Below are 18,605 nucleotides of genomic sequence, written 5' to 3' on the forward strand. Positions count from 1 at the left end.
ATAAGTTCAAAATGGCTTAAAGATTTAAAAGTGAACCTCCTAGAAGAATACATATGAGAGAAACTCTTTGACATTGGTCTTGATATTGTTTTTTTTTTTAGATAAGAACACAAAAAACACAGACAACAAAAAATCTAAAATAAGCAAGTATGACTATATCAAAGTAGCAAGTTTCCATATAGCAAAGGAAACAACAAAATTAAAAGCCAAAATAAAGACTGGAAGAAATATTTACAAAATGTGCATCTGAGAAGAAGTTATATACAAAATATCTAAGGAACTCACACAACCATATAGCAAAAAAAAAAAAAAATTAAATAATTTGATTTAAAATGGGAGAAGACCCTGAGTAGACATTTCTCAAATGAAGTCATACAAATGACAATGAGATATATTAGTGAACATCACTAATTATCACAGAAATTCAAGTCAAAACCACATTGAGATATTACTTTATATATGTTGGATTGGCCATCATCAAAAGGTTTAGGGATAACAAGTCTTGGCAAGAGTATGCAGAAAAGAGAGCTCCTGTACCCTTTTGGTGGCAATATAAATTAGAAAAACTGTAATGGGAAGCATTACTGTGATTTCTCAGAAAATTAAGAAGAGAACTTGCATAAGACCCCACAATGTGAGAAGGAAATGAAATCAGAATCTCAAAGAGAGATATCTACACCCCTATTTTTATTCACAATAGCCCAAACATGGTAAAACCTGTTTCCTTTGGTGAATGAATATATGTGATTCCTCCATTTGTAACGACACAGAGGAACCTGGAGGACATTTGTGTTAAATAAAATGTGCTAGAATCAGAAAAACAAATACTGTATCTCACACGGGGAATTTAAAACAGTCAAACTCAGAGAGGAGAATCATGGTTGCCAAGAGATTGGCGAAGGAACAGGAGCATGTTGATCTAAGAATACAATCTTTCTAGGATGTTAGAAGGAACTGCATGGGTCACTTGGGAGATGGAGAATGTCACTTTGTGTTTGTGATCATTATAGGAAATGGGAATGTGCTAGAACATGACTCCCTGGGAGGGATTAGAAGTAAAATTATTTATTTTTTAAAAGAAACAGTACAATCTAAAAATATTCCATTTTTTTTTTAAAAGAGTATAATCTTTCAGTTTTAAGGTAAAAAATTTCTGGGGATGTAATGTACATCATCAGTGATGATAGGTGTTAATTTGTAATCATTATACAATATATGCATATATGAAATCAAATCATCACATTGTACACCTTGAATATACAGTTTGTCAATTAAATATTTTAAAATGGTAAATAAATGACACCATAAGTTATATGCCCTCACTTTCTCTGGCTCTCAAGCAAGCATTAGTGGTTTTTTAGAAAAGTTGCAATATTGATTTCAAAAAAGAAACAGAAGCCCTTTCTGATTAGTGAATTAACAGGGAAACTATAGAAAAGTTCCACCCACTTGATTTACTACACCTTGCTCTTCATATGGCACCAGATTTTCTACCAACACAGGTTCAGTTAGAGAAAGGTTTAGGTTACAACTGTAGGGAATATAATTCCCCATTCAAGAATAGGATTTTTTCCAAACATATCTCTCCAGAATACCAATTTTGAAGAAAATCTTTTCATCAAAGGAGATAATTAATTCCTGGGAGAGAAGGCAGCAGAAACAGAACAAGCTCCCTCAACCTTTATGGAAACCTCTTTAAATATCTATGTGGCACAAGGTGAAAATGTTTTGTTATTCAAACATCCATAGCAAAATTAAGCCATGGGAAGAGTGATCCATTTCCATCTGTTTCCTCCATACTGTGTTCTTCTTGCTCTGCAGGACCAGAGCCATATATAGGAACCAATTCTTCATGCGTTTCAAGTAAGTCCATTCTAATTGAAATCCCAGATTTTCTGTGAAGAAGTTTTTCAGTCCTAAACTAGATGGGAATATTTACACTCTTAAGAATGTTTTCATTTTTTAGGCAACTTTTTTTTGGTAATTGATATGTAAGAAAAGGAACATGTTTAATACAATTTCTTAACAGTAATTAATTTGATATTGAAATTTCTTTTTTTTTCCCTTCTTTTGGTGTGTTGGAATTAAACTCAGGGTCTTGTGCATGGTAGGTGAGCACTCTGCCAACTGAAACTACATCCCTAGACCCAATATTGATGTGTCTGAACAAGCTCTTTCTGAAGAAGCATAGCTTTAATATTGAAGCTTTTTAATTTCAAGAAGAGGTCAATTTGAGACGGGATTGTTTCTGAATGCCCCCAAACATTATTAGGATCATTTAAAATGACTAAGGTAATGTTTTTAGTGGTGCTAATGCGATTAAAGATGGTTACTTTCTATATACAGTAATAATTATAGTTCAATACTTCAAATATAATCATAGCATCTTTTGTCCTCACCCCAATTCTTCAAAGTATAGTTGGTAAATATCATTAACCTAGTTTGCAGCTGAAAAATTTGAGGCTTACAGAGATTAAGCAATTTGTAGGATAAATTTTCTCTTTACACTAGCCACTATGCTTTCTCTGAAACACCTGTTTAATAATAAAGACAAATAATAAGCGTTAACTTCTGTCTTTCTTGATGTATTATCAAAATACATAATATATTACATACATATATGGACATGCATATAACATGATTTGATGAATTTCATTCCCTATTAACTCCCCTTCCCTTTGCCTCTCACTCCAACCTCGTTCTTCAACTCTGCTAGTCTCCCTTCTATTTTTGTGAGGTACCATTTGTCATATTTTTCTCTCCAATTTCCATATATGAAAGAGAACACAGGAAACTTGACAGAGTCTGGCTTATTTCATTTATCACAATGTTCTCTATTCCATGAATTTTCCTGCAAATGATATAATTTCATTCTTCATTAGGCTGCATAAAACTCACTGTGTACATGTACTTCCTTTTCTTTATCTACTCATCTTTGGATAGACACTTAAGCTGGTTCTACAACTTGGCCATCGTCAATTGCACCGCTATAAACATTGGTATCATGTATTTCTATCATATACTGACTTTAATTCTTTTAGATAAGTACCAAGAAGTGGTAAAGCTGGGTCATATAATGGCTCCAGTTTTAGTCTTTTGAGGAACCTCCATACTGTTTTCCATAATGGTTGTATAAATTTAAGATCCTACCAACACTGTATTAGTGTTTCTTTCCCCCCCTACATCTTTACCATCGTTGTTACTTGTAGTCTTCACCATTCTGACTAGAGTGAGATGAAATCCCAATGTAGCTTCGATTTCCATTTCCATGATTGCTAAAGGTATTAAATGTTTTTTTCCCAAATATTTGTTATCCACTTGCACTTCTCGTTTGTCTATACAAATTTAAAAAACAATTCAAAGTTCATGCCAATAGAATGTTTTCAGTTTTAGGAAAACGAGTAAATTTAAAATGAATTAAAAATTTTAGCAATTGGTTACTCATGACAATGGAGAAATAGATTTTGGCAAATACATGTTGAAATGACAATATAGCAGAGTTCTAGGATGAAAAACAAAAATAGTATATTTAAACAAGTTTTGACTGCATAAGAGGTGCTAGCTAGGGGAAATTTAAGATTACAGCCAATAAGGTAGTACATTTCTATGGAAAATTGTGTATCAAAAATTGTAGAGATAATACAATATGAAGTATTAACTCTTTAGGTGTAACTGCTTAGGAATTCACACTCATTGAAATATTAGCTCTTCAAGAGTAAAGATTTTTTTTTTCCCCCAGTAGATCCGGTACATGGAAGTTCCTCAAAAAATATTTGTTGAACCAATATAAATAAATTCTAGTAAATTCAGTAATTAAGCAAAAAGAAGACTAGTCATAGGATTTAAAAATTTAAATATACTTCATACACACAAAAGACATAAATATGAGTATTAAATGGTGAGTAGCTGATTAGTTCAAGTGCAAACATGGAGAACTCTTCCTCCTGTGGATGACATCCGGGTCTGTGGTTTCCGGGAGAGCAATATTGGAAATGATTCTCCCAGAACTTATTCCATGGTTGAATATTTCTGTTTATTGCTCTACCATCAATTCTTCTTATCTTCTAGGCATAGACCTATTCATATAAATAAATGAAATTCCTGTGTGCATCTGCAGCTCTGTGGTGAGTGTTCATATATATGCTCTTTTGATCAATTTTCATAACAAACCATAATGTGATACTATCATTCTCACTTTATAAATGAGGAAACAAGGATGTGAGGTGCCAGGAAATAAACCACAGGTAAAAGAAGTGGAGTGGAAACACCGTGATTCTAACCTAATGTGCTTCTGATTCTAATTCTGATGTACTCAATTACCATTGTCATTTTAAACATTTTGCCAGAGTCAGGTTCCCATGCTTTGGAGGAGTGTGAAGAAGAAAGAGCTGAGACTGAGGGAGAGACCAAGATAAAGGAGACTTTAATGCATGTGAAACTACACTTTTCCTAATATCTGGGATTTCAAAGATGTCATTACCTATGTAGGTATCAGTGTGACTGTTAATGAAATTGCTTCATAAAAATATTTCACTGATGTAGTGGTAAAGTAATTATAATTATAATGGTCGTATAAAATGGAGATTATGAATTTAAAATCATTTATTATCTCACAATTGTATATGAACTAGGTTAAGAATATGGAGGAAAAAAATTAAGAATTATCTAATCTAAGCTCCACTAAGACTTTTGTGAACTGCTTGATTTTAGATGTGTTATTAAATTTCTCTATGCTTCTATTTTCTAATATGTCAAGTTAAGCATAAAATGATAGTAGTAGTTAATTGAATTTGTATTAAACATTAAGTCAGCAAATGTCAGCAAAAACTATTTAAAATACTCTACCTTTTAATAAGTTTAGTTCATATTATCATTATAACTATTAATGGTATAAGATTAATATACTATTATTGTAATTATCATTGTTAATGCCATAATCAATGTTTATTTTCATCTCAAGAGAAACCTATCGGAATTCACAACTCAGTAGAATCCAAGCATTTATTATTTATCAGAATGATGAAGTGCAGTAAATTTTAAGATTGCTTTGATAACTTTTTTTTCAGATAATGTAATTAATTTTCACACTAAGTACATGGAGAATAGGAGCAACGTGACAGAGTTTATTCTACTGGGACTTACAGAGAACCCAAAGATGCAGAAAATCGTATTTGCCGTGTTTTTGCTCATCTACATCATCTCTGTGGTAGGAAATGTGCTCATTGTGGTCACCATAGCTGCCAGCCCATTGTTGGGGTCTCCTATGTACTTTTTCTTGGCCTATCTCTCCTTTATTGATGCCTGCTATTCTTCTGTCAATACCCCTAAACTGGTCATAGATTCACTCCATGAAAAGAAGACCATCCTATTCAATGGATGTATGACTCAAATCTTTGGGGAACATTTCTTTGGAGGTGCAGAGGGCATCCTGCTTACTGTGATGGCCTATGACCGCTATGTGGCCATCTGCAAGCCTTTGCACTATACAACCATCATGAACAGAAGGGTATGTGGCCTGCTTGTAGGAATAGTGTGGGTGGGAGGCTTTCTCCATGCAACCATCCAGATCCTCTTCATCTTCCGACTACCCTTCTGTGGCCCTAATGTCATCGATCACTTTATGTGTGACCTGAACCCTTTGCTCAATCTGGCCTGCACTGACACCCACACTCTGGGGCTCTTTGTTGCTGCCAACAGTGGGTTCATCTGCCTGTTAAACTTCCTCCTCCTGCTGGTCTCCTATGTGGTCATCCTGCGCTCCCTGAGGACCCACAGCCTGGAGGGTAGGCGCAAGGCCTTGTCCACCTGTGTCTCCCACATCACGGTGGTTGTCCTGTTCTTTGTTCCCTGCATATTTGTGTACATGAGACCTGCAGCTAATTTACCCATTGATAAAGCAGTTGCTGTATTCTACACTATCATAACTCCATTGTTAAATCCTTTAATCTATACCTTGAGAAATGCACAGATGAAAATTGCCATCATAAAATTATGTGGGTGGAAAGATATTGCAGGTGACAAATAGATGTTCCTGGTGCTCAATACTGATTCAGCTGAGACAAGCGTCAAAAGGACGTTACAGATGCAAGAAATATTTACAGGATAAAGCAAAACATTGCCTACTTTAACTCATAGACTAAGTATTGAAGGGAACAGAAATGGGTCCAAGAAAAGAGAGAATGTCTAACCTAGGACTATTCTGCATACTTGGGAAATTCTACCAAATTTGGATTTAGTGTTACTAGTCATGCAGTGTATGGATTCACAGGCTTTTATCCTCATTAAAAAGGAAATGGCAGGGCTGGGGTTGTAGCTCAGTGATAGAGCCCTTGCTTATTAAGCATGAGACATTGGGTTCGATCCTCAGCACCACATAAAAATAAATAAATAAAATAAAGGTATTGGGTCCATCTACAAATAAAAATCCTTTTTAAAAAAGGAAATGGCAAATGTACTGGTATTGAGCAGTGATATACAACACTCCAAAAATGTGAGTCATTTATAGGTGAGGAATTATTCCCATTTATAGGTGAGGAATCTGAAAACAAAAGGAAGTTAACAAAATAGACATGTTAATGAACCAGCAACAAAAATATGACTGTTTTTTTCGAGACCACACTCTGAACTCTGATATGACAGAATTGATGATAAAAAGTCAAATAATTCAACTCTTTACCATCAGGAAGGAGACTGAAGTGGATACATAGTATGTATTAGCTCATTTTCTATTTTTAGGGCTCTTATAATTTTTCATATATACCCTTTAATGTATTATAATGAATGGCTACCTGCTACTGAAGCATTATGATATCTACTATAAGGCCCTGCTAGCAATGGCTCTTGATCCAACAGTGAGTAGATAACGTAATTTTCATCATTTTTCTAAATGCCCATGTAAACTTCAGAATCATTCTGTGTTAACAGCGTCACGTATGGTGTGCTAACAACCCATCAGAAAGAGCAATCACTCAAACAAAAGGACATCTCCATGTCAGGCAGAAATTTCCATGTATTAATTATAAAATTATGCTCCCAAAAGTTTTTGCCTGTTAGAGCAATTGTTTCCACAAGGTAGCACAATGTCTGGTGCAAGATAAATGATGACTGAATGAATAAAAATGTTAAAGAAGATAATTAAACTCAACAAAATTTAGAGCAAAAAATAAAATAGTATTGGAGACTAGAGAATTCTTTCCTGCCCTTATCTGATTTGAACTCCAAGGAGAATTCTAGATAGATGCCTTGGGGGAGCTATGATTTGTTTTTAGTCTTCCTTTTCATAGCATCATATTCTCAAATTTCAAGATGTATCATGAAGTTATACAGTAATCACAACAGCATAAGAACTGGCATTAAAACAGACACAGAAAAATGGAATAGGATTCAAAGCCCAAAAGTAAACCCAAGAATATATGGTCAATTGTTTTTTGACAAAGGTGCCAAGAACACAATGGGGAAAGGACAGTCTCCTCAATAAATGCTACTGGTAAAACTGGACACCCACAGGCAGAAGAATGAAATGGATTTTTGTTTCACACCATATACAAAAATCAAGTCAAAAAAGATAAAAGCTTTAATTTTAAGACTGAAAACTATACGCCTACTAGAAAACATAGAGGGAAATACTCCTTGACATTGGTCTGGGCAGTAACTTCTTAGATAGGTCTCCACAACCACAGGCAACAAAAACAAAATTAGACAAATGAACTGAATCAAACTATAAAGCTTATGCACAGGAAAGGAATCAATTAACCAAATGAAGAAACTACCTGTAGAATGGAGGAAAGTATTTGCAAACATCCATGTAATATCCAGAACATATAAGAAACTCAAACAACTCAATAGCCAAAAACAATCCCAATTTAAAATGGATGCAAGATCTGAATAAATATTTTTTCAATACAGTGGGTACAAGTAGTCAATGGGCATATGGAGAAAATGCTCAGAATCACTAATTATTAGTGAAATGCAAATTATAGCCACAATGAGATATCACCTCAACCTGTTAGAATGACTGTTATCAAAAAAGTCCAAGTATAATCTGTTTCTGCAAGGATATGGCATCAAAAGAACACTTGAATACTGTTGGGGAGTATGCAAATTAGCACAGTCATTATGGAAAACAGTGTGGATTCTTCAAGAAATTAAAAGTACAAGTACCATCTGATCTAGCAATCCTACTCCAAAGGAAATGAAAGCAATATTTAAATGTGATATCTGCTCCTGTGCTTTCCTTTTTATTTTTTGGCAACACTATTCACAATAGTCAAAATATGGAATCAACTTAAGTATCCATTGATGGATGACGAATGGATAAAGAAAATGTGTGTGTGTGTGTGTGTGTGTGTGTGTGAGAGAGAGAGAGAGAGAGAGAGAGAGAGAGAGAGAGAGAGAGAGAGAAATACTATTTAGTCTTTAAAAAGAAGGAAACTGTCATTTCCAACAACATGGATGAATCTGGATGACATTATCCTAAGGGGAATAAGCCAGGAACTGTAAAACACATACTACATGCTCTCACTTATCTACAGGAACTAAAAAATGTTGAATCCATAGGACAGCAAGGTCATTGTCAGGAGTTGAGGGATGAAGGTAACAGGAAGATGTTTCTCCAAAGGTACAAAGTTTCAGTTAGACAAGAGGAATCAAGTTCTGGGGCTTCACTGTATGGTGACTCTAATATTAATGCAATGTGCTTGAAATTTGCTAGGAGAATAGATCTTAAAGCTTCTTGCCAAAGACGGTAACAATGTGAGTTGACATGGTAGTCATTTCACAATGTATGTGTATATCAAAGAATAACATTATATATCTTAAATGTACAATTTTTATTTGTCCCTTTTACCTCAATAAAACTAAAGACAACAAGATAATTTGTATATATAATTATTTTATAATATGTACTTTTTATTATAAAGTTACTGATTCTGTGACTATTATCTTCATAAATCCAAACTGTGAAAATCATAAGTTGAACATATCAATGACAGTTCCTGGCAGTAACCAACACTAAGACAAAGTACATAAACTTGTTGGAATAAACTGGAGGTGGAAACCTGGTGATTTTAGAAGTAGGGTATCAGGATACAAAGGGGTATAGACAGTGAAATATCCCTTATTACAGGGCATTTTTTTCCCATGAAAATTAAAATTATCCTGTAGTACTATATGGAAAAGAGGTTTAAAAACATGAACAATGAAGTGCAATGTGTATGTGGATCATCATTTATTAAGGCTATTTACCTAGTGAAAATATCTGGGGCCATTGGTACATACTCAATAAAGAACTCATGTAAAAAGTTTTGATAGGGCTGGGGATGTGGCTCAAGCGGTAACGCGCTTGTCTGACATGTGTGGGGCCCTGGGTTCGATCCTCAGCACCACATAAAATAAAATAAAGATGTTGTGTCCACCGAAATTCTCTCTCTCTCTCTCTCTCTCTTAAAAAAAAGTTTTGATAGACATTACCAGGTTCATTGACCTCCTTTTGGTCTAAACTGTTTGGGTATCTGTGTGGATCTCCTCACAACTTTAGGATGACTTGGAAGATACTTTAGAGCTGTACTGTAGCAATCATTTCAGGTTCCATTTTTTTTTTTACCAATTCCTCTGAAATTTCTTGGGTATGTTGGTGTTGGATATCTTTCTTGTTGACTTACATATGATTTTCACCTTCCTATCAGTTTGAAGATTCATTCTTCTATGGATATCAATTCTAGTTTTGTCCTGGTTGCTACTTCATATTTTTTTATAGCTCTGCCTTCTTGTTACGTTTCTGTCCCCATTCTACTGCCAAAGTCTAACTCCTAGAGATTCGTCAACATTTTTTATAAAGAAGCAAAGACTAGATCATTCATACTTGGACAAGCGCTACACTTACTGAACCTGAAATCCAGTTAAAAGTTTAAGTAATAGTAATTCAATCTGTTCTACAAAACTACCTCACATAATTGTTCATCTTCTTTCTATATACCTTCAATGGAAGGATTAATAAAATAACAGTGTACACTAGTAATAAAATTAGATGAAATTACCACAATTAGGTTATACAGAATCTTTCAATGAATGAGGCTCCTTTGGTTCACGCTTAGCTACCTTCTCCCAGGTAAGAAATGTGATTTTTACTTAGCGTTATATATAATGAGTAGAAAGTATGTAGGATAAAAATTTACATCTGTTTGTATATCATTTCTTCCACTAACATGAAGTGTGGTCAAGTCTTGCCATGTTGAACTTTAATATCCTAGAAAACATGTTGTAAGAATCAAGGATAAATTTACTGCCTCTCAGGTCCAAGTATAGCCTTCATTGCCTGCCCCATATTAAGGTAAAATGGCTCTGTAAGCACTTCATTCCCTGATCTGCTGTGGTGTTAGTATTTGTAAGTACAGTACCATGAAACAGGTATCTCTTCCTAATTTAAATATGTTTCTGTTTTCATCTTGTACTGACTATGTGGCCTCCAACAGTGTCCATGTTTGTGTGTCAGGGGAGTTATCCAATGGCTCTCATTTCCCCTGGGTTTCCCTGACATCTTCATGGACAATTTCCCATTGTGTTTTAGTGCCATCCTGCTGGCAGATTTCAGTGGTTCTCATAGTCACCAACCAATCACTCTCCCAACACAGCCTATGTTCACTGTAGTAGGAAACTCTCTGCCAGGCTTGGTCCAGCTGCACCCAACCTGCTTGCCAGTCCAGACCACAGTTCCTTGTCTACCAGCCCCAGCTTCCCCATCACCGCAATGGGAGGCTCACAAATTACCAATACCAGACAAGTTTCTTGTGTACTAGTTTCTATGCAGATACTGAGAACTAGTTCCGGCCTCAATAAACACAGTGGACTTCTCTACCATTCATTGGATAACAGATATACCATTCCAAAGTATGGAAGCCCAGCCTTCCTTTGAGGGTTGGGGAGGAACCAACCCTCAAAATTTGAATACATCCTAGACCTTCATCTTTCAGCATTAAGGCGTTCTTATTCCTTTATCATTAATCCTATGATATAATTAATAAATTTATGTAAACTTTCCCTTTTCAAATCAGAAAGATGTGTGATCTGTCTCCTGATTGGACCCCAACTGATACAATATGGACGACAATGCCAGATTTTTAGAAATTAAATAAATAGCATCGCTTTTTTAGTATACACTCAGTGTTTAATGAACAACAAAATGCACAAAAATGAAGCTATGTGGAGGCCAGAGTCAAAGTAAAAGAATATCATAATACATGTATCTTCCATTATCAGTAGAAACCAACATCTCAATGTTGATAAGCTAGTTTTAATATCAGTCCAAATATTCTAGATCCATAGTTTAGCTTCTAGAGGCATTTCAGGTTTTCAGTTCATTTATGAATATTTGTTGATTCAGAAAAAAATTTGTGCTGGCAAAAGTATGGGATGGGGAACAATAAGTCTGGATTACAACCCAGGCTTTAAACTTATGCTTGGGTAACCATCTACAAGTTTGATCAAACTCCTTGTTAGAGCTAAAAATCTTTATCTGAGGATCCAGGAACTCGGACTCAGTTCCATCTGATACCTCTGTATGTAATGTTCAACGATTCTGTTTAATTGTTACTTGAAGTCACTTTTTTCCTCCAGAGCTTCCTGATTGCATTTTTTACCTCAGCATTTCTGAGGGTGTAGATTAAAGGGTTTAACATAGGGGCTACCATTGTATAAAAGATGGCAACAGCTTTATCCATTGGCAGAGTGGTTACAGGGCGCAGATAGACAAATACGCAGGGCACGAAGAATAAGACGACTACTGTGATGTGCGACACACAGGTGGAGAGGGCTTTACGCCTCCCTTCCAAACTATGGTTCTTTAGGGAACGCAAGATGATCACATAGGATACCATCAAGAGGAGAAAGTTAAACAGGCAGATGAACCCACTGTTGGCAGCAACAAAGAGACCGAGGGTATGAGTGTCCATGCAGACAAGTTTCAGCAAAGGGTACAAGTCGCACATAAAGTGATCGATGGTGTTGGGACCACAGAAGGGCAGCCAGACGGTAAAGAGGATTTGGATGGTTGCATGGAGAAATCCCCCCGTCCAGGCCACTCCCACCAGGAGAAGGCATAGCTTGTGGCTCATGATGGTTGTGTAGTGCAGAGGCTTGCAGATGGCCACATAGCGGTCATAGGCCATCACTGTGAGCAGGATGATCTCAGTAGCACCAAAAATGTGTTCTGCATAGACTTGAGCCATACATCCATTAAAGGAGATAACTTTCTTCTCATGAAGGGAGTCCATGATCAGCTTAGGAGCTGAAGAAGAGGAATAAATTGTGTCTATAAAGGACAGGTGGCTCAGGAAGAAGTACATGGGGGAGCTCAGAGCCTGGCTGTTGATAATGGTAACCACAATCAGCAGGTTGCCTGAGAGTGTTATCATGTACAGAACCAAAAATATCACAAATACTACCTTCTGTATTTTGGGGTTCTGTGTGAGACCTATTAAAATGAATTCAGTCACATTCCTTTTATTCTCCATCTAAGTGGCCCAGGTGATGAAACCTCCAGGAAGGAATATTTTACCTTTAGAAAAAAGGAAAAAAAGAACCATGAAAGAATAATAGTTCAAAATTCTGTCTTTTCAGTACTCGGCCATTTCACAAAACTCTGTAGGAATCAGAACTTCAAAACCTCTTTAGATGACTCTTTCAGTCTTTTATTTTCTGACTTAAAAAATATTCTTATAAGATATAGGACACCCAGAACAAAGGGATTTCATTTCCTAGGGTCAGGGGAGTAATTATAAAATTTCACTCAAGCATCATTACGATGGAATAAGGTAGTTACTAGAAGTAATCATATTAACTTAACAAGATTTTAAAATATACATATAAAATAATGTGAATCAAAACCAGAGAATAGTCTGTATGCCCTAATTATAAATATGTAAACACATTACAGGTTAAAAGTTAGTGATATTAGTTATGGAATTAGTATTTGAAGATTGTAGGTTTTCTTTCTGTATTTTAAGAATAAAATTCAAAGTTTTCACCTAGATTTTTATGTAAGTTCTGTTTCACCTATGCCCAACATAGATGTATAAGTTTCCTTTGCCTTACATCTCTGCCAAAATATTTTTAGTTTATTTTTATTAATGTTATATAATTATACATTATTATATGAATGTAACTGGAGGCTTTTAAGTGAAAAAAGCAAGGTAAATAAATCAAATACCAAATTTTACCTCTCCTATGTGGAAGTTAAAAAAAAAAAGGAATCTGATTGTAGAACATGGAGGGAGTACTAGAGGCTGAGAAGATGGGAAGGGAGGCCAAAGGGAGGTTGGATAATGGGTAACAAAATGCACCTAGAGAGAAAGAATGAATTCTGATGTTCCACAGCACAGTACAGAGACTAGAGTTCATGATAACCTGCTGCATATTTTATAAGTACCCAGACTGGAGAAGCTTAAAGATGCCAAATATAAAGAAGGGAAACAGAAATATACCCAGTGCTTAATGTATGCATGTGTTGAAATATCACATTATTCTCCCTTAATATGTGTAATTATAACATATTAATAAAAATGAAATAAAATTCTCCAACATTATGCTATCATTAAATATATGTATAGAAAAAAAGAGATAAGTCAATTAATATATTTAGGACATTTACTTCAGGTGTGAGATTACAGCTGACCTTTTCCTATTTTTAATATTTTCCAAATTTCTACAGTTTGCATTATTAGTTTTATAAACAGAAAATAAATAAAATTTTCATATTTTTCCCCTGGAGGCCTGTACTTGAGGGCATGCATTTTTAAACTGAGTAGAATGTATAAAATAACAAACAACAGCAATTGTAAATTTGCCCATCATAGGAATACAGAAGATATTATATGAATATAATTAAAGTAATACATTAATTACTTTATGTGCTCATGAAATTGTTGTCACCAATTCACCAAAGGGACATAGGATGAGGACATCTAAGTAGCATTGGTGATGAAATGGAGGCAATGACCACTCAAAGAAGTTCAGAAAAGAAGATGAGCCTGCCTCCGTGAAACACTTAGAATTGTTAAAAATACCATTTTTAGTCTACCAGCGGGACTATTGAACTCTGGTTCTGACTTACACAATTAGTCAATAATTTATATGGGTAGTCAATAAGTCTAATTTGAATAATCAACCAAAATCCATTTAATGCAATGTCTATGTTAATTTCTTGATGTGGAATGCCAATGTCACTCAAACTTTGAGATAGAATTTAAAGATAATTTTTGCCATTATTAATTCTCACTTTTTCCTGGACCTCTGATTTCTTTTCTTTTTGCCCTTTAATCTTAATATACTCTAAAAACACCAAGGTTGTGAAGGGCAAGATGAATTTTCCCCACTACATGTGGGCAGGATATATAACTAACGAGGTACATGGAAAGGTAACCTGTTTCACATGATCCCACAAATGCTTCATTAAGGAGCTGGCCTTGGAGAGCCAAGCCCAGAACTGCAGCTTCCCTTCTGGATAGTCCGATGTACCAGAGAATCCTTCCAGGGCCCAAGAGCCCCTGAGAATACAACCAAGTGAACCTCTCTAATTACCAACTCTCCTCTAGAGGACACAGCCCTTGGGAGAACCAACTGTTGAATAGAACATTTCCTTCTTTCTTTTTTTTTTAATACCAGAGATTGAACTCAGGGGGCACTTGGTCACTGTGCCACATCTCCAGCCCTATTTTGTATTTTATTTAGACACAGCAGGGTCTCACTGAGTTGCTTAGCACCTTGCTGTTGCTGAGGCTGGCTTTGCACTCACAATCCTCCTGTCTCAGCTTCCCTAGCCATTGGGATTGTAGTTTCTATAACTTCCTGGATATCTGTGCCAAAGGTCAGATTTCACAGTCAAAAACGGACAGAAAACCCTAAACTTGACTTTTTCGTCTTCATTATTTACTTATTCATTCAGTGTCTTATAAATCTTGAAATAGTCTGAGTATTTTGAAGAACATTCTCTTTTACAAATTTCATCTTCCTCCTTCTTCACATCTCACAGAACAGACACATAATACAAACCAGGTAACTCAGTTTTATATTAAAATTGATGTTCTTGGTGTTAATTGGCATGTTCAGATTCTTTTTCTTGTCTACTCCCAAAACCAGTAGTGTACCCATTAAGGCTTAAAACTTCTAATACCAAACCTCAACTTCCATAAAATGGTTCCTAGACTGTATTTGACAGACAAAACCCTAAGCAAACTTCTTCCCAGAGAAAACTTTGTTACTTATTTAAACTCCATATACTCAAATATTATGAAATGAAACTTTCATTGTAACTCTGTTTTATCCCTTAAGTAGCATACAGAGACCTATTTTTCAGCCACATGTTTCCTATTTAATAATTTTTATTGTCTGTCATTTTCTCAGCATGATACTAAATGGTTTATATGTATTTTTTTAACCTAGTCCTCAGAACAACCATTTGAGATTGGTACACAAGAAAAGGGGTTAGAAAAGGGTAAATGACTTGCCCAAAGCCATCCTGATGAAAACCATAGGAGCTGTATTCAAATACAGACTGTCAATATCTTTAGCACTCCACTCAGTGCTTCTAACAGATCCAGTTTACATTTAGGGATCAGCTATGCCAGAATTTGTACTAGAACCTAAAGCCACCACCTGTGACCACTGGGAATCCATGAAGTCATTTTGCTAAGCTATGAAATGTAGTGTCAGATGTTAATTTGTTCAAGTTTCCACTGGACAAGCCTCTAGAATTGTTTTAAATCAGAAGTCCTCAGTTGTCTTGCATTTGATCAAATTAATCATGTTTTAAGGGTGAGTAGACTGATACCAGGCAGGCCAAGTCCTAGGAAATATAGTTGATAGATTAGTGGCAGAGGACAAGAAGAACCTAAGTCTACTAATTCCTAACTCAGTCAAATTTTTTCCACCTCCATATCTTGCCTTCCATAGGATGCCATGAGATGAATATATACAAGGAAAAAATCACCCTGAGATGACAGAGAATTAACTTTCAATTCATATGCATCAATACCTGTATTGACTCTCTAAGAAAGAGGGCTGGACCTGAGCTCAAGGATGCAGAAATTGACTCAGGTCCACTGAAGCAAAAACAAGCTCCTGCTGAGTTAGAACATTATATGAGAAAATCTGATAAAGTCATAATTAAAAGTGTCTCTAGGTTGGATTAATCAGATTTCCAATCACAGCACAAGGTACACCATTTCCTGGCAGTCTCTTTTTTAATACATTTGCCTTTTGGATCTCAGTTTTAGAGTTAAAGGATTCCTTTGAAAAACAGGATTCAGAGGCTGTGCCTCTTTCTCCTATGCTAATCTGTCTTGACTAGAACAAAGGTCACATCTCCTACCTCAGCTCTACCACCAATTTACCTTTTCTTGTTCTGAGCTGTATCTCATCACATCTCCCCTGAAAAACACCAGGTGAGGTTTTCCCTCTGTTTCATCCCTGGGAAGGTCAGAGCATTGTTTCAAGGAAACTAGTGACTGACTGTACATAAACCAATCTGACTATTCAAACCACCACCTCTATGCCTTACCCCTGGAGGAAATCCCCAGCCACCCAGCCAGCCACCCCACTATATCCACACTCAAAAGCCTAGAAATTAACTTCAGATTCTATAAATTATAAACTGATAAACTGTAGATTATCCAGATCTACAGTTTATGAGAACAAATACTTCTGCAAAATATCCTAAAACGTATAACAGTGATCCCTCATCACATATCAGAAAGTAATGCTTCAATGATTTTAATTATTAACACCTTGGAGGAAAATGGGAATACAAGACACTAGATTAAAAATCAATGATTCTAGGTAACTTACTGTGATTGCCTCTGTAGTTGAGAAGAATGCCCAGTATATTCAGAAACACAAAGTAATCATTATATGTAGCTATCAAGACAGTATATTTTGTTATGTATATTTTCCAAATCCTTATTGGCTAGACAATATTACTGGAAGCAGAAAATATCAAGATGGCACAAATTTCTTCAAATGGATTCAGCAAGTATTCTCAATGCTCCAGTACCTTTGGAACTCATGTTAAAAAGAGAGAGGAAGGAAGGAAGGAAGGAAAGAAAGGAGGAAGGGAGGAAGGATGGAAATAAAGAAGGAAGGATGGGAGAGGAAACTTGAAGTCCTTGGCTGCTGAAGAGCGTCGTCTTCTCCTGCACCTAGATCTACAGTTACAGAATAAAGGCACAAACATTGGTATCAATTATTCCACCCTTAAGATAAGAAAATGACTTCTATTGAATTAGAGTGTGCAGGGAAGGAAGGTCCTGAGAAGTTTATAAGTGATGCATCCTTCTAACTAAGGCTTCACCCTCCCAGGAATTAATTATCTCTGTTTTTCAAATATTCTACCTTAGAAACATATATTTAGGAGTATTTATCAATAAATAACACATCTTTGCCTGATTAGAGATTTCCCTGCAGTTTAATCTGCTACCAGCCTGCATTTCTGGTCTGGAATATTGTGTGATAAAACACTTCTCCACAAGCCCTGGAGTATCGTAAACTGGGACATGAAGGACTCTGGATACTGTGTGAATAGCAACATGGGGAAATTTCCTCACCACCCTAGGTCATGGAGGACGTTGAGATACTGAGTCAATTTCTCAACAGGTGTTCACCTGGGGACATATTTTGCCCACAGGAATGAACCATACATTTGATACTCTTTCAGACAGAGTGATATGTAGAGCTGAAAGCTAAAAGGAGGCTAAAATTTTGGTGCCAACTTTTGCAGCATAGAAACAAAGTCTGTTTTGAATTTTATGGCTTCCCATTGACTCCTTAAGAAGGTAAGGAATCGACTGGCTGTTCGGTAGAAGCAGCCTCCCCTAGGCAAAAGTTTTTCTTCAAATTTTCTTCACGTGTCATTTCCCCAGGACAGAGGAGATTGGTACAGCCAAATATTTTCTGACATCTTGCAAACACATATTACAGCAATTACTCTGTAGCCTGGAGGACAGGGTGTTGTTCAACTCACATATCATAAAAGTTGAGAAAGAGTTGCTGTATTTAAACATACGGCAGTGAATAGAGAACAAGAGAAGCAGTAACAACAGCTGCCATTATTACAGGGCAGTCCTTTATTCTATTAAAATGGGGCATTACATCAGTTTTGATTTTCATGTACAGAAACAACCCTCATTCCCAGCACAAACCCCACTTGGTCTTGTTATATAATACTTTTTATACATATTGTTGTATATTTTTGTATAATACTTTTATGCATATTTATACATATTGGATGCAACTTGCTAGACTTTTGGTGCAAATTTTTGAATCTATATTCAAAAGAGATGGTTGTAGTTTTCGTGTGATAGCTTTGGTTTTCATAGAATAAATTGGGGAATATTGCCTCTTATTCTATTTTCAGAAATGTTTGTGAAGAAGTGGTTTTTAATTCTTTTTAAAATCTTTTATAAAAATTACCATAGAAATTACGTTGTTTTTTTTTTTTTAAATTCAGTCTCTCCCTTTGTCCCTCCCACTGTTCACCTTCCTCTATACTACTGGTCTTCCTCCCAATCATTTATTGTTTCTCTAACTGGATATACATACTTTGAATTTCATATATATAT

General features: G+C 35.7%; 2 protein-coding genes across 2 annotated transcripts; one reads left to right on the plus strand and one right to left on the minus strand.

Moving 5' to 3' along the window:
- Positions 1-5,083: 5,083 nt before the first annotated feature.
- LOC107135828 (olfactory receptor 4C46) lies at positions 5,084-6,025 on the plus strand. Its single transcript, XM_015477926.2, has one exon. It carries the CDS (start codon positions 5,096-5,098, stop codon positions 6,023-6,025), a length of 930 nt encoding a protein of 309 aa, XP_015333412.1. The 5' UTR covers positions 5,084-5,095.
- Positions 6,026-11,545: 5,520 nt separating this feature from the next.
- Positions 11,546-12,540, minus strand: LOC107135826 (olfactory receptor 4C12). Its single transcript, XM_015477925.2, has one exon. It carries the CDS (start codon positions 12,504-12,506, stop codon positions 11,577-11,579), a length of 930 nt encoding a protein of 309 aa, XP_015333411.1. The 5' UTR covers positions 12,507-12,540; the 3' UTR covers positions 11,546-11,576.
- Between the last annotated feature and the right edge of the window lie 6,065 nt (positions 12,541-18,605).

This window comes from Marmota marmota, unplaced genomic scaffold (assembly GCF_001458135.2).
Source record: "Marmota marmota marmota unplaced genomic scaffold, marMar, whole genome shotgun sequence".
NCBI classification, from domain to species: Eukaryota; Metazoa; Chordata; class Mammalia; order Rodentia; family Sciuridae; genus Marmota; species Marmota marmota.

What these genes read in the sequence shown, in the direction of transcription:
- LOC107135828 (XM_015477926.2), top strand. Translation starts at nt 5,096, where the DNA reads ATGGAGAATAGGAGCAACGTGACAGAGTTTATTCTACTGGGACTTACA.
- LOC107135826 (XM_015477925.2), bottom strand. Translation starts at nt 12,506, where the DNA reads ATGGAGAATAAAAGGAATGTGACTGAATTCATTTTAATAGGTCTCACA.